At 44.6% G+C, this 17,167-nt stretch overlaps 1 protein-coding gene across 1 annotated transcript in view; it reads right to left on the bottom strand.

Moving 5' to 3' along the window:
• LOC138962299 (iron-sulfur clusters transporter ABCB7, mitochondrial-like) overlaps positions 1-12,617 on the bottom strand; it is a 32,170-nt gene extending 19,553 nt beyond the window's left edge. Inside the window, exons 1-9 of the mRNA XM_070334053.1 lie at positions 12,449-12,617; positions 11,139-11,219; positions 10,447-10,650; positions 9,870-9,999; positions 8,598-8,784; positions 6,868-6,949; positions 6,539-6,627; positions 6,064-6,151; positions 5,051-5,225 (exon numbers count right to left, since the gene is read on the bottom strand). Of these exons, the coding sequence (XP_070190154.1) occupies positions 5,051-5,225; positions 6,064-6,151; positions 6,539-6,627; positions 6,868-6,949; positions 8,598-8,784; positions 9,870-9,999; positions 10,447-10,650; positions 11,139-11,219; positions 12,449-12,616 (1,204 nt within the window). The 5' untranslated portion in view covers position 12,617. The remainder of the gene's footprint in view (positions 1-5,050; positions 5,226-6,063; positions 6,152-6,538; positions 6,628-6,867; positions 6,950-8,597; positions 8,785-9,869; positions 10,000-10,446; positions 10,651-11,138; positions 11,220-12,448) is intronic.
• Positions 12,618-17,167: the final 4,550 nt, after the last annotated feature.

The raw sequence follows: 17,167 nt of genomic DNA, 5'->3' as shown, positions 1-17,167 counted from the left end.
AGGCAGGAGACTATAACACAGGCTAAGGCCGAGAGCCTTGCTGCCCGTAGGCCGGCCATTGCGCCAAAGTACTCAAAGTACACAGGCACAGTAAGAAACCAAAAGTTTCGGCCGCCGAAAAAGATGCTGGCCTAGAGGCCAGCACCGAGAAAACTGGAACATTAGCTAGACCTCTGCCCACAAAGGGGAGGAGTAGCCAAAAAACCTGAGAAAAAGTGACAAGCCAAGAATGACTTCTCAAACATGCGTTGCCCAGACAATGCACCCTCAGGAAAATCTGAATGTTACTTCCGAGGCCAACTCAAGTGAACCTTAAGTTTGGACGAAACACCAGAACGCGTCTGATCGCTAGAGAAAGACAAAGTCAGACTCGGCGAAAGACAAACCTGGACCAAGTCCAGAAGCTGGTGGCAAGAGAAAACGGGGAAGCCCAAAGGCAGAAACCCCCCTTTAAACGGAAATCGACCTCTCAGCACCCATACGCTGGGAAAGAGAAAGAATGTCGAAGCCCGAAGCCACAAGCACAAGGAAAACAACAACCACCACCTCCAACGGATGAAATGGCTGTTGCTCCCGCCGAGGCTAAAACCCCGAAGCCCTAAGGCCGGCTGTTGTTTCAAAAACCCAGCGTCCTATGACGGCTGTGAAAGAAACAATCTCACCTGAGCTGAGGACGTAGGCCGCTTAGGCTGAGTCCGCTAGGTATAGCCTGCTTAGGAGCGGCCTGCTTTTGCTGCTTTCAAATTGAAGCTCAAAAGAAGGGAACCGCTGTTCTCTGTTGGTCTCAATCCCCTGCTTCTGGCATGAGAGGCCAGGCTGCCGGAGAGAGACCGTCCACCAAGGATGATGAACTGAGAATGTTCCTTGTCGACTCCTCAGAAAACCGGGAGTGGGCAAGAAACAAGTCCCTTCCGCACGAGACCGCATGGAAATAGCGCAGAGAGGACCGCCTCATCTGTGCCTCGTTCACCCTTGTAAGTGTGGAGAGGAGTGAGACACTTCCTCCGCGTCCTGCCCTTTACTAAGGGGAAAGGGCGCCAAGGAATCTGCCAGAGCGCGAGAAAGCGCCCGCAGGAGAGTCTCGGAAATGGAACTGAGTTCCAAAAGTTGTCAGCCCCCTGGCCTTCCTCAGAGAATAGGAGATTCTGCCCATAGAACGGCAGAACCGAATCCTTCCTCAACGGCTTCGTAAGAAGCGAAAGAAGTTCCGGCGTGACCGAAAAACGGTGCGCGCGGACGGGGAAAGGCCAACAGGCAGCTACGAGACGACCTTGGCCAAGGCAACTTCCTCTGGTCCGCTAAGGGCACGAAGGAGGAAGCCTGCGCAGGAGCGGCAAGGCATTCCGATGCCAGCTCCGAAGCTGAACCCTGAGGAACCAGCAACGAAACCGACGCCGGAGGCCACCCCCTGTCGAAGAGGGGGGCTCGGCGAAAAGGCAAAAAGGCGAAAAGCTACTAAGGGCGATTCTTCCAACCAGAAGTAGCTGCTTCCTCTTTGCCGACCGAAGTCCTTCCTGTTGGCAATCGATTGTGCTCATTCCCTAACTGAGAGGGGGATGAGAGGAATCAAAACCAAGGAAAGTGGGAGAGAGGAGCTCGCGGCCACCACCGGAGTGTGTGGATGCTGCTGTCCCAACAGAGGCAAGAAGCCTGTATGCCCATAGGGCAAGCCTTGTTCGAAATTCACCGGCGACCAAACGGAAGCAGCGGGAACTGAACCGGAAAATCCGGGAGGAGCCGGAAGTGCGGCAGCAACAGCAGCGCTATGCCAAAGCTGGTGCTGAGCCACCTACGAGCTGAAGCTCGGAACCCAAAGGTAGGCCGTAGGCCAGAACCGGAAGTGACAGTAACCTGTGCACTACCCGCTTGACCTACCCTCCTGCCAAGGCCGGAAGCGAAGCTGCCGGAAATGGCTGCCGTGCAAAGGGCAAAGCTCAAACCGGAAAGGGCCATGGGCTGCCCACATCCCGATGAACTAACATTTCCAGCCGGAGCCGGAAGAGAAGCTGTCGCGGACGACTGCTTACGTATAGCGCAGCTCAAGCCGGATGGGATCATTATTTGTCCACCTTCCAACGAGGCACTACTTCCGTGAACCGGAAGTGCCGCTGTCGCGTACGACTGCCGACGTAAGGCAAGGCTCGAACCGGACGTGACAGTAGCCTGTGCACTAACCAGTGAACCTACACTTCCGGTCGGAACCGGAAGAACAGCTGTCGCGGGCGACCGCTGTCATAGGACAAGGCTCGAGCCAGACGTGACAGTAGTCTGTGCACTAGCAAGTGAACCTCTACTTCCGGCCGGAGCTGGAAGCGGCTGCCGCGAACGACTGCTGACGTAAATTCGGAAGCTGGCCAGAGCCGCCGAAGGCAGCTGCTCCTCGTACACGGACCCGAAGTCCGAAACGCCACCTGAAGGGGACGGCTCATAGCCAAAAGAACCCGACAAATGACGCTGCGAGGGAAGGCCGTAAGCCGAACGCCCATCCTGTTGGCCATCGATGAAACTCGCACCCCTGACTAAGAGGAAGATGAGAGTCACCAACGACCGAAGGCAGCTGAAGAGAGGAGCTAGCGGCCACCACCGAAGTGGGTGGCTGCTGCTGTCCCAACAGAGGCAAAAAGCCTGTATGCCCAGGAGAACCACCGTATTCGAAATTCACCGGCGACACAACGGAAGCAGCGGGAACCGAACCCGGAAAAGCCGGGAGGAGCAGGGAGTGCAGACGCAACAGCAGAACTATGCCATAGCTGGTGCTGAGGAGTCTGCAAGCCACAACCCGGAAGCCCTAGGCCGGAACCGGAAGTGACAGATGACTGTGCACGACCCGTTTGACCTACATTTCCTGCCCAGGCAGGAAGAGCAGCTGCCGGAAACGGCTGCTGTAGCAGGGCAAGGCTCGAACCGGAAGGGACCATGGGCTGTCCGCAAACCAGTGAACCAACACTTCCGGCCGGAGCCGGAAGCGAAGCTGCCGCGGACGGCTGCTTACGTAATTCGTAGCTCAAACCGGCAGGGACCATGGTCTGTCCGCTGTCCAGTGAACCACTACTTCCGGCCGAAGCCGGAAGGGAAGCTGCCGCGGACGGCTGCTTACGTAATTCGTAGCTCAAACCGGCAGGGACCATGGTCTGTCCGCTGTCCAGTGAACCACTACTTCCGGCCGGAGCCGGAAGGGAAGCTGCCGCGGACGGCTGCTTACGTAATTCGTAGCTCAAACCGGCAGGGACCATGGTCTGTCCGCTGTCCAGTGAACCACTACTTCCGGCCGGAGCCGGAAGTGCAGCTGCCGCGGACGGCTGCTGCGAGCACATACCTTGTGACGACCGTATCCCAAAAGGGACCTGCTCAGGTGCACTCCCGCAAGCGGTAGCCACCGAGCGCCGGCCGAGAAGAGAAACGCCTCCCTGTTCACCGCCTCCAGCACCAACGCCAAAGCCAGCAGGCTGGACAGGTGATCCGGAAACAACAGGAACACAGGAAGCCAACGACCGAGGGTCGCACACCCCCGGGAGGGAGGCAGAGCTGGAAACAGGGTCCGTCCGCGCCATCTCAATTTCTGGAAGCAAAGAGGACAAAAGGCTAGCCACAAGAGTGCCAGCCTCCGGCACAGGCGCCGGGTTCGAAACGGACGTGGTAGCGGTAATGCCCGCCGCCCGCGAGCCAGACGAAGTTTCCTCCGGCGCCGAAATGGGCACCGAAAAAACGAAGTTAGTCTTCGGGTCAGAAACGTGAACCGTGGGGTTCCTAGCCGAAGAAGTAGAAGCCGAGGACTTAGGTTTGCCAGGGCCTTTGCCCTTACTCTCGGCCTTAGCCGCTCGCTTTTTCTCACTATCAGACATGCTGTCACGCGAGAAAACAAACTACTGAAAATACACAAGTCTCTAGGACGTTAAAACTTCAGCAGAATAAACTAGCACAAAGTACAAGTTACAAGCAGGTAATAGTGCTACTGGTCGACGCTAAAAGTCCGAGCACGGACCCAAACTAACCAGCAAAAAACACCACGTGTAAGCGAAAAATGGCGACCAAAATGGCGGCCACAGCAACAAACTACCGAGCAAAATTCACAAGTCCGCGGACGAGAAAATTCTCAGCAGAATGGCAAAGCAAACAACAACAAAATGGAACAATCTCACCGCTAGAAACAGCTATGAGCAGACGGGGAGCCGAGGCTGGTGGGTGTCAAGCAGACAGCAAACAACAGCCTAGGAGCGAAATCAAGCACGACCTGTCTCTCTGGCTGAAAGATGTCGAATGAGGGTGTCTCGTATTGGGTACGAGATCTGTGGCGTGATGCACGCTACGGGAGGCAACCCAGGGTAGCAAGCTTGCTACTTTTTTGCTTGGGTTGCTTCCCTTATACTATAGACGGGATAGCGTTTTTTCAGTCTACCTAGCATCTCGACTGCGTCAATGCTAATATGTGACTCGGAGTAAGAATATGTAATTTAATTAATTTTTAGAGCTTGTTTTCAATCCGAATATAACATAGTTATATGTTTTTGGAATCAGAAAATGATGGAGAATAAGATGAACGTAAATTTGGATCGTTTTATACAAAAAATAATTTTTTTACAATTTTCAGATTTTTAATGACCAAAGTCATTAATTAATTTTTAAGCCACCAAGCTGAAATGCAATACCGAAGTCCGGGCTTCGTCGGAGATTACTTGACCAACATTTCAACCAATTTGGTTGAAAAATGAGAGCGTGACAGTGCCGCCTCAACTTTCACGAAAAGCCGGATATGACGTCATCAAAGACATTTATCAAAAAAATGAAAAAAACGTCTGAGGATATCATACCCAGGAACTCTCATGTCAAATTTCATAAAGATCGGTCCAGTAGTTTAGTCTGAATCGCTCTACACACACACACACACAGACAGACAGACACACATACACCACGACCCTCGTCTCGATTCCCCCCTCTATGTTAAAACATTTAGTCAAAACTTGACTAAATGTAAAAAGCATGCTTACATTGCTTATTCTGTTACCCTCGAAAAAGTAAAGTTCAATTCAATTCAAGTCTCTCTCACTCTCACCCTTCATGATATTCTGAGTGGCGAGAACCATGACCGCTGTGATGCCAACACTGAAGATGACGTTCTGGCCCCAGTTCAGCAGTGCAAGGCTGGTGGTCGTTTTGAGTGATGCCTGCTCGTAGTTCTTCAGGTGAACGTCGTACGTTTCTGCTTCATATTTCTCATTGTTGAAGTACTGGCAGAACACAAAAAGGAGATGTTATTCATTTTGCCGGAAGAGGTTGAGTATTTGATTGTGCGATGATAAACTTGAAAGCAGGAATAACATTTCCTAATAAATCACCATGTACAAAAATGATGCAAGTCTACTAAAATTCATCCGTTTATTTATTTTTTTATTAATTCATTTATGAACCCCATTTTAAGACCCCCCAATATAAGACTTCATTAAGACATGTTTTTTCTTCACATTTTCTGTTCATAACCCCTGTAAATTTACCTTCATTTTAAGACTCCCTCCTTTTTAAAGACCACATTTTCTTACATTTTTTGGGTAGGTCTTAAAAGGCGGGTTCCACTGTAATCTGCTGTTTTTTCTCTGGGGGCAAGGCAGGTGTGCTTGATGCCCCAGTGTCACTCAAAGATGCTGCAGCTCAATGTCAGGACCAGTTAGTAATCACATGATGATTATAAATAGTGGATTTTCCAAAATAACTCGGTTTATGGGTTGTGAAAGAGTTTAATACCATTGCTTTTCCTCTGACAAATAACTTTACACGTGCTCCTGTCCACATGTTTTCGACACACCCCTCGCTCGTGATTGGCCCCTCCAATGTTTGTCCGAGTTTAAAGCAAGGGTATTCACTCTTTCACAACCCATACAAACCTGACAGAGTTATTTTCGGAATGTGTCTATTATAATTACAGTGTTCTTATTTTTAGTTGGGGTTTTTTTTAAACTTTTTTTTTTACAGATCTTGCTATAAAGTGCCACTGATTTGCCTTGGGATCTCCAATGAAGAAAAAAACAACATCAGAAGCTGAAGACATTAATGTAACATTTTACCACCAACCTTGACAGTTTCATAGTTGATAAGGGAATCGATGGCTTTGTTTCCAGCCTGTGAATCTGCCTTGTTCATTATCACTCGAAACTTGGTCCTGGAGTAATAAAACATCATTTACAACACTGATCATCCAGTTGAACTGTTCATGCGAAATATATAGTACAATCAAGTGTGTTGAGTGATAAATGTTTACTTTACTTTCTTCCCTTGAGAAAGGAAGTATGTTTAACATGGGTACCGTATTGTGTTCAAAGTTTATGAATCAGTTCAGCTACAAGGTCTAAAGCTCACACACACATTTAATCAAGTACCTTGATATTATTCCTAAATGAAGACTGGTCTGAAAGAACTCAAGTTCAGTTTACAAAAACAAGTCAGCAAAAACAAAGGGCTAGCTTCCAGTCCATGATGAATATCTTGCAGACTTCTAAGGCAAAGAATAATACAATGCCAAGTCAAGATTGTCAAGGACGCTGCCTACCTCCACTGCGTGATTGCCAGGGTGAAGACTGTGTAGGCAGTGATGCAGCCCAGTGTTACAAGTGCAAAACTACCACCGCACTTGTAGTACTGAAAAGAATGGATGACAAAAGCTGTAAAAGAATGGATTTTAAAACTTCTGAAGATCAGAAAAATAAACAACACTAGAAGTAAATCAGTAACTTCATACCAAATAGAAGCACATGTGAGCTATTCTGTAACAGTATGTTTCATGTGTTAACATTTATTTCATCAACAACAATAACAACAGTTCACAGCTTTAGATGTTCAAAAAACTCTCGCGATGGGAACATTTGCAGTCAAACTTACCATGATGCCACTGACTAAAGAGACTTCAAAAATGGTAGGAACGACATTGAACACCAAAGCACTCAGCACAAAGTTAATCCCCCTGAAACAGAAAAGACACCATTCTAATCACTCCAAACCATGGCAAATCTTTGTTTTCCTCCTTTTTTTCCTCACATTTTTAGTCAATATTTGCAAATTAGGTTCATTATAATTTTTTTCTCACCGAGACCATGGTGCGATGTCTTGGTTGAAGGGGTTTGGCCAGCCCAGGACTTGCTAGTCTCGGTGAAGAAAAATCAAGTGTGTTCAGTTTCACTCCTTTAGGCAGACAGATTGACTAAATGTTTTGACATCACTTTATGCAACTAGTTTTCGGTGATAAAAACAAACAACTAACCAAACAAAAAGTGTCTTGCACATTAATAGGATTTCTTTCTCATTTAAAATTGTATTATCAAAAGCCAGGATAAATCTGGTTTAACCCTTATGCAGACCTGTTTACCCCCATAAGTGTTTTGGAGTAATGCTCAGCCCCAAAAATAGTAATCCTGGCACAAAAATAGTAATCATCCAGCATTCGTCGCCAATTACAACGCACATGACAACTGTGTCTGCGAAACGCAATCATGCACATATATCCATCATTCACAAACAAAACACATCAGTCAGTTTTTGTAGTCATCATAATTTCAAAGAAGATCACATTAAAAGCACATGCATCACTGATTCTTTTTCTTTTGCTCGTAGTAGGCCTTTTTCAGTGTGTCAAGCGCTTCTCTACTGTACTTGCGCTTGCCGAATGAGTGAGGGCGAGACTTCACCACTAGAATAAGGCTCTCCAGCGTCTCATCAGACAGACATGATCTCTGGTCAGTCCTGTGCTTTTTCACCCCATTTTGCCATTGAAAAAAACAATGCCAAACATGTGAATTGATTAAAAAAAAAAAAAAATATTTTTTTTTTACATTTTTTTTATTATGAAAATTGTAGTCTTGACACGGTTAGCGGAATGGCGTATTTTTTGCAGAAAATCGTAATAAATTACGCCAAAATCGTAAGGGTAAACAGGTCTGCTTATGACTGCCTACAGTATGTATCAGGTACAGTCCACCCCGAAAATCAATAATGTGGCAAGGGAGATAACAGCTGTATGTCACTCTTTGACCTGCGACCACTTGATTGCCTTACCTAGAGAACTTTGTCTTCTATTTTTTAATTTTTTTTAAAGATGGTGGCTTGTTGTTTCGTTTTTTTTTAATATGATCTTTTATCTTTTTTAAAAAATAAAATTTTCAGTCTGTCAAGGGGCCCAAACTATAGTATAGATATCACTCTCTCTCCCTCCTCATCCCTTATTTCTTTCTTTACTTTTCTTTCTTTATTTGGTGTTTAACGTCGTTTTCAACCACGAAGGTTATATCGCGACGGGGAAAGGGGGGAGATGGGATAGAGCCACTTGTCAATTGTTTCTTGTTCACAAAAGCACTAATCAAATATTTGCTCCAGGGGCTTGCAACGTAGTACAATATATTACCTTACTGGGAGAATGCAAGTTTCCAGTACAAAGGACTTAACATTTCTTACATACTGCTTGACTAAAATCTTTACTAAAATTGACTATATTCTATACAAGAAACACTTAACAAGGGTAAAAGGAGAAACAGAATTCGTTAGTCGCCTCTTACGACATGCTGGGGAGCATCGGGTAAATTCTTCCCCCTAACCCGCGGGGGGCATCCCTTATTTACCTGGTGCCTCTGTCAATGGCTTTGGACAAGGCGCCTGTCTGCCTGGAAAGGTGAAAGTTGAGATCCAAGTTGTGGAGATGCAGGAACACACTCTGCGCTAATCTGCGTATGGAGTTCTGGGCAACCTTGGCAAACACTGCGTTACGCAGTTCGTTGAACGCCACAGATGTAGCTCTGGCCACACCATCTGCACAAGTGTGACTGAGAAATGAAACGACTGGAGATATGTAATGACTGGGCAATGAAACGACTGGGAAATGAAACGACTGGGAAATAAAATGACTGGGAAATGAAAAACTGTGAATGAAAAGACTGTGAAATGAAGTGACTGGGAAATAAAACACCTGGGAAATGAAACATTCAGATCTGGAACGCAATACTTAATGTAAAGTTTTCTAAGTGCGAAAAAAGATATGCAAAGCACAAATCACAGTGGAACCCTCTGTTTAAGACCTTCACAAATCTGAGAAAATCAGGTCTTAAAAGGCAAGGAGTCTTAAAATGGGGGTACATTTATAGAGGCTATGAACAGAACATCTGAGAAAGCAGGGTCTTTAAAAGGGGAAGTCTTAAATTTCGAGGTCTTAAAATGGGGTTCCACTGTATTGGAACCACTGAGTTGGAGATTCCTGATTTTTCCATTTTTCTGTATCAAACAGAGTGACAGTAACATTAAAAACAGGCTAAGATGTGAATTGAATACTATTGTGACTGTCCTCTTTAGAACATTATTTGGACAGCTATTTGGCTTGTGCAAGCATTAACCATACAAGAGAATGTCATGTTGCAAAGTGATGCAAGCTACACAGGAAACTCTATAACTGTATGAGACGAAGGGTTAAAGCCAACAACAACAAACGTTGGATTTGGGTAACAGTAGGGTCGAAGAGTTTTTTGTTTTTGTGTAGTTAAACACAACACGTGTTGTCCTCTTGGGCAGCCAATAAGATATGATTTCAAGGGAGGTTAATACTACAGCTGGATTTCTTCCCTACAGTATTTCCCTTGGTATTTATCGCAAATGTTTCATTTTCAGTGTGTATGGAGCATCAAATGTCCCACCCTCTGTCAACCTACTTTTTTTTGTCCAGAGTGGTAAGAAAAGTTTAAGGGTCGGCAGAAAAAATATGGTTAGCAGTTACTGAATCCAACATTGTCCCTAAAACGGACCGGAGCTGTGTGTCATGCAACATTGAAAAATACATTTTCAGCAAATGTTCTCCCCCCAAAAGGCTTGATTTTGCAGCTAGTACAACTATCAAGAGTACTCACAGCCAATCATGATGGCAACGCCTGCTGTCACCATGGTACCCGAGGCATCGTTGATATGAAGCCAGTTGTCAGAGTTGTTCAGATAATCCACTCCATGTTTGAAGATGAACGGCACTTGAACGTTCACCACCTGTCACCAATAGGATAACAAGAGGAAAATTATGCACAACCATGAAATGTGAAAGGTTGGTTATTCAACATCTCCCAATGTTGGCACTACATCAATGGCAATATTTTCCAATAAGAAGTACTCTGTCAATAACTCAAAGCTGCAGTCTGTTATACTACAAATGCTGGCTCACTAAACCGCTTTGCAGGCAGCATAAATTTTTAACCTCTGTAAGCCGTAATCAATAAAACAACATTATAAGAATAAACAAACACTTGGCGCATATATAAACTATAGCATACTCGTATACGTACATATCACACTTGGCGCATATCAACTATAACATCAGCTTATAGTAACAAACTAAAGGAATTCTTGGACACTTTTCTGTGTGCCATGAAATCCCACCTTTTAAACCAACACACACACACACTGACACACATACGATGTCTCTCACCCTTCACTCACCTTTGCACCGACCAGCAGAGACAAGGCTGTGATGACCCTGACCTTGGTGCCGAGGTTGTCCTTGGGCCAGATGTAGGTCATCATAGCACGCAGGATGTCCTTTCCAGGCACCTCCTTGTCCTGTGGCAGGCCTTTGACGTCCTGAGGGTTGAAGCTCGACGCTCCTGGATGCCATAGTCGCTCTGGAAGTATGCGTCTGTAAATCTGTAATGGAGGAGAACAAATATTTCAACTCTTTTTCTCTAGGTTCAAAGCCAGATATTTAAACTTTGATTGACACAGCATTTTTCTTAAAGATGTCACTGTCTTCCCATCTCCCTTTCACAGCCAAACAGATGGACATAGACTAGATACACAAACACAAATGTATTCTTTATGCACACAAATGTGAAAGAGAGAGAAGACAAGAAATAAAAGAACAATGAAAGAAAGAGGAAAGGCACGGAATGAAGAAAAACACAGCCAGTGTATTTGAATATTTATTTTAAAGGGGACAGCAAATTCTGATTTATTCATGCTTGTTTTTTTCTTTTCTTTTTAATTTATATCATATACTTCCTCTTCTTAATCAGTTTATGATGGCCTGACGGTGACAGTATGATTCATGTCACTTGTTTACCCTCTTATTTCTTAAAAAATCTGCCTTGTAAAAAATGTAGATATATATATCCATCTTATCTTCAGTTTTTCACCTTTTGAAATAATGTTGTTTTGCCAAAAGTCACATTGTGACGACCATCAATCTGTCCTCTCTTGTCTCCATGTTGCTGGCTCTGAAACAAAATGACGGAAATGTTACAAACTCACTTACATTCATTCATTCACACTAGTTGCATCCAAGCATGGTCAAAACCGTGTCTGAAATAAGATATGCTTGACATGCTTACTTTCTTCTTGAATGACTTGCAATTCTTAAGGCCCGGTCACACAGCCCAAAAGTCGCGTAAACGCATGAATCACGCATTAAATTTGGTTGTGCGTGCTTGTCGGTTGAGAATTTGACCATTTTCGCTGATTTACGCGATGAAAATCACTGATAAATTGCGCAAGAACTACAGAAAGATCACGCAAAAATCACTAACAAACCCCGCACTACAGCGCATAGGTACGCAAAGGTCCACGGAAAACCACGTATAACCTGCGCACTATCACTAATGAACTGCGTATGAATCACGCATGAACTGCGCAAGGAATGTGCGGCAGCGTGCACGTCCGTTCCGCGCATATATAAACTGATGCAACCGCGGCGCCTTGGCATTCCCGTTTCAACAGTCGCGAACGATCACTGATATTCCACGCATATTTCGCGCATTGTTCGCGTAAGAACTACATAAACTAGGCAGAAATTACGTAAAACAGCGCAATACTGCGTAAACTCCTACGCGAAGCCGAGTTTTGAGCTGCTCAAAACCTGGAATCGCGTAAAGCGCCGATCCGGCGAACATCGGCGGACAACTACGGAGGTTCCACGTCAGACAAACTGATGAAATGTGCAAATCGCGCATGTATCGCGTAAGGATCGAATTTCGTGCATGATTCATGCGTTTACGCGACTTTGGGGCTGTGTGACCGAGCCTTTATCAAGTAACTTGACCCAATTTTGTGCTGACAACTGACATCGCAGCCAACATCCTAGCTAGCATCTACAGTTACAGACATTTTGCAACCTCTATTCACAAGTAAATGAATGTGTGTTCAGGGACAAGTTGCACACTTTAATACATACAGTCAGTGTTATCTGCGAGCCACCAGAAAAAAAGAAAACAAAAGATGCTTTCGGCTTTGTGACTCGATCACAAAAGTTTACTTCTGGGTTCAAGCAGCAGTCTTAGCATGACAGAAAATGGTCAAGCAGTGAGAGAATGATGATTTAAATAATCTTCATCACTTTTTATTGAAAAAGAAAACACATTTCTGTGAAAGCAGAACTCAGATTTCTCTCAAGTTTTAGACTTTCTCCGGTTCTGTTTGCAGTTGATGACATTGACACAAGTTTGCTCACCTTCTGTACCATGTAAACGTGTTGGTTGACTCGCAAAAGACCTCGGAATCGCAGCTGGTGCAAAGTCCCGAGTTGTCTGTTGATGGGAAGACATTTTGAGGATTCAGTGAACGAAAAACCAAGTAACCCTGACGCCGAGAGTCGGCAGCGAACAAGCACCACGGCCATGTTCGCCGTAGTGACCTCCCTTGGAGAACGTGTTTATTTACAGTAGCCTCCCCTGCACTGCTCTCGTTCTCACTCGGCACTGGCATTTCCAGTTGACTGTTCCCATGGCCCAGAGAAAAAACAAGTCGCGTAAGGCGAAATTACTACATTTAGTCAAGCTGTGGAACTCACAGAATGAAACTGAACGCATTGCATTTTTTACAATGACCGTAGTCCGCCGCTAGTGCAAAAGGCAGTCAAAGTGACGAGCCTGTTTGGCGCCGGGTAGCGGTTGCGCTGTGCTGCATAGCACGCTTTACTGTACTGCTCTTCGTTTTAACTTTCTGAGCGTGTTTTTAATCCAAACATATCATATCTATATGTTTTTGGAATCAGGAACCGACAAGGAATAGATGAAATTGTTTTTAAATCGATTTCAGACATTTTTTTTTCAGAGCTTGTTTTTAATCCGAATATAACATATTTATATGGTTTTGGAATCAGAAATTGATGAAGAATAAAATAAAAATTATTTTGGATCGTTTTATAAAAAAAATAATTTTGATTACAATTTTCAGATTTTTAATGACCAAAGTCATTAATTAATTTTTAAGCCTCCATGCTGAAATGCAATACCAAAGTCCGGCCTTCGTCGAAGATTGCTTGGCCAAAATTTCAATCAATTTGATTGAAAAATGAGGGTGTGACAGTGCCGCCTCAACTTTTACAAAAAGCCGGATATGACGTCATAAGACATTTATCGAAAAAATGAAAACTGAATGTTTGGGGATATCATACCCAGGAACTTTCATGTAAACTTTCATAAAGATCGGTCCAGTAGTTTACTCTGAATCGCTCTACACACACACACACACACACATACACCACGACCCTCGTCTCGATCCCCCCTCTATGTAAAAAGAAAAGGACAGTTTCAAGTTAAAAACAATGGTAAAACAAGAGGCGAAGCCTTCAAGGCTCACGTAAGAAATCGACAAACAGTAACACAAACTCAATCACTCCGTCACACCATAGATATCCCTTGACCTGTCAAGGGATATCTATGGTCACACACACACACACACACAGTAAGCATAGGTGACACTGTGCAAGAGCCAAGAAAGCGAGACACTAGATCTAGATCTGTCTGTCTGCATGTAGCCTACTTACAGGGACACGACTGCCAACTAGTCTCGGCCCGCTCAAAATAACAATGACCGAGACTTTCAGTAATTCCTTCGCGTGACGTCTAACCCTCTTACGTCATAATGTGACGTCTTCAAATGACGAAATGTTAAAGTTTCTACCACAGACATACACACGCACACACGCACGCACAGACAGACAAAGTTACGATCGCATAGGCTACACTTACGTGAGCCAATCACTGGGGGCCCCGTTAACCGACTCGCCGATTCTCGAGCTAGGGGCTCCCGTAACCGACTAGTCGGTTCCACGAGCCCGCAAGTCAGTTCAGTCACAGCTGAGGGCAATTATAAATGGAAGTGTCACTCAGTGTAGACGTCTAGCCTCAGAACCTAGAACAAACCAGTGATAAACAAACAAACAAGCAACGAAAGAAATAACTTGAAGAGACAACAAGAACAAACACACAACTTGTAAACTGAGACAACAAGAACTTGAAAACAGACCGGTGTAACACGAGAAAATTACTCCCACGAGATTTTTACTCCGGAGTAAACAATTCGTACGAAAAAACTTACTCCCTTTACGAAAAAAGCACTCCCCCATTGCACGAGAAAATTACTGCCCAAGACAGGTGAGTTCCGAGTAAACATTTCGTACAAAAATGTTACTCCCCGGCCCTGACGAATAAATAACGAATAAATTACTTCACCCCAACACGAGCAATTTAACTTCCCATGCCAGGTGTACGAAATTTTTACTCCCTTGTCCCCTGTTAGTCTTGGTGGTGGAAGGCGTGGAAGGAGGGTAGCGCGACATTCGTGTGCGCGAGATCACTTATTGGCATCATCCCTTCGCCCGCATCCCATTTTTGCGTACGAGATTTTTACTGGAAGTAAAAATCAAAACTTGACTAAATGTAAAAATGGGGAGTAAAAATTTCGTGGAGGGAGTAATTTTTTCGTGCCTTGGGGAGTTCTTTTCTCGTACGAAAAGTGTACCTCGGAGTACGAAATACTTACTCCGGAGTAAATTTTTCGTGGAGTAAAAATTTCGTGTTACACCCGGCGGTGGGGATAATAATTGAAATGGCCTCGGACTTGGTTTATCATCTGGATCGGGTAATAAGCTTACGGCTTTGCGACAGAGACTCGAGAGGCTTCTCTGGACTGATGACATCATTTCGTCGAACAAACGCTGACTGGACAAGTTTTTATAATTACACACACACACACACACACAGCACACACTGAAAAGGCTGAATACACTGTGCCACACACACACACACACACACTGCCACTCGCACACGGCACACACACACACACACACACACCGTCACACACACACACACACCGTGGCCGCACATACACACACACACACTGACACACACACACACACACACACACACACTCACGCCACACAAACACATTGTGACACACACACACACACCCACGGCACAACGGCACACACACCGCACACGGCACACCGTGACACACACACACACACACGCACGGCACACATCCGGTAACTTGCATATAACCATTAATTGTTATACGGTGTTACGTCGTGAACAAAAACATCAACAACGACTCGACGACGACAAACAAACAAACAATTAAACAAACAAACAAACAAGAAAATTGTCTTCCTCTGCCACCTGCAGTAATACAACATGTCGCATGGGCTGCCTGGCAAAGTCAGTGTCGTTCGACAAAATGTTCATCATCGTTTATATTGCAAACCAACTGAAGAAAAAAACTTGCAGCGTCATGCACGGATTGTCCCTTGTAATGATCATTGTTAAATGTTATTGCGAGTGTGTTCCAAAAGGTTGGTAGTACTGTTTATAGTGAAACTGAGATATCGGCATCGTTCTATAAACCTCCTGTGGCGTGGAGTGGGGCTTTAACATTATTTTAAAAAGCTCGAGAAAATATACACCCTTACTCTTACCAGAAAAAAACCCCGATGTTATAGCTAATCTACTGTTTATGACTAGCAACCCACTCGATCCCTTGAACTTAGAATTGTACAGAGTCACACCTATAACTGTGACAAAACGACGATACATGTGTTATGCCAAGAACTGAATGGCCTGACACGTTTTTGGCATGATCACATTATAGTAGCTTCTTGTCTGCTACATCAAAGGGTACATTGTGCAGCATTGTTGAGTAGCTTCTTTTCGGTGACCGCACTCACATGGCTTTTCGTTCCGTGTTTATCGTACACAAGTTGCCGTGCATATGACTGAAATGTCAAAAGAAACACTGTTTATGCATACAGTGGAACCCAACAAATCAGTCTTAAAAAGGAGGGAGTCTTAAAATGGGGATACATTTTCAGAGGTTATATATGTACAGAAAACCTGAGAGAAAACAAGGACTTAAAAGTGAGTGAGTCTTCAATTGGTGGTGGTAGTGGTGGTGGGGTTGGGGGGTGGGGGTGGGGGGTGTGGTGGCGGTTGTCCCTTGCAATAGGATTCATGTTTCAAAATAAGGCATAGTATGAATGGTAATCCGTGCTGACAGCAGCGTGAATATAGTGTTGTTTACTTAGAAGAAATGAGATTATTTCTTGAATGAAACAGCGATTAGGTTCGATTGAATTCTCTAAAAACAACAAAAAATAAGGCAGGAAGGCGGAAAGGCAGACACGTAAGCAAATTTCCGAACAGAAGCAGCAATCTTCAGGGAAAAATATGATAAATGAAAAATAAAGACAAGAAGAAATACACAAACAGGCAGACACCACAAATCCTAACAACACGAACTTGTCTAGAAATCGAGAGTAAGATGGAACTAATGAGAACACATTTTCTTCTTCTTCTTCTTCTTCTCAAAATAGCCCTTAACACAAATACACTGTCTTTGCTTTTTCAATGTACTAGTATTACTACATCCTTCAGGGGCGGATCCATAGGGGGGGGGGGGGGGGTTCCGGGATTTCCGGAACCCCACCCCCCCCCCCAGCCTAAAAAAAAAGAAGAAAAGAGAGAGAGAAAAAGATTAAATAAATAAATTTGACAACAAATAAAAACTGATGGCTCAGATTGCACAGATTGCTCCATTTTCCTTGATTTTTATCAAATTTCCCCCTTAGGAGCCGGTCTTTGTCTTCTAAGTGACGGTTATGGAAGGTAGTTGGGTAATTTGCTGGCTCAGGTTGCACCAGATCGGTCAATTGATCTTGTTTTGATCCAAATTTGTCTTCTTAAATTCACTTTTTAGAAGATGTATAAGGGGAAGTTTCTTGGCCTGATCAGATTGCTCCGTTTCCCTTGTTTTTATCAACATTTTCCGAGAGGGGGGGATGCCCCCTGACCCCCTATAGGAGGTTCGAACGCTTCGCGCCCTCAACTAAACGCTTCGCGTCGTCGAATTGTCCCTTAAAGAAAATTAATGTGGAACCCCCCCTTAGAAATGA

This window comes from Littorina saxatilis, linkage group LG3 (genome assembly GCF_037325665.1).
Source record: "Littorina saxatilis isolate snail1 linkage group LG3, US_GU_Lsax_2.0, whole genome shotgun sequence".
In the NCBI taxonomy this organism is placed as follows: Eukaryota; Metazoa; Mollusca; class Gastropoda; order Littorinimorpha; family Littorinidae; genus Littorina; species Littorina saxatilis.
The sequence above is the reverse complement of the archived record's forward strand: the minus strand, read 5'-3'. Positions and strand labels throughout refer to the sequence as shown.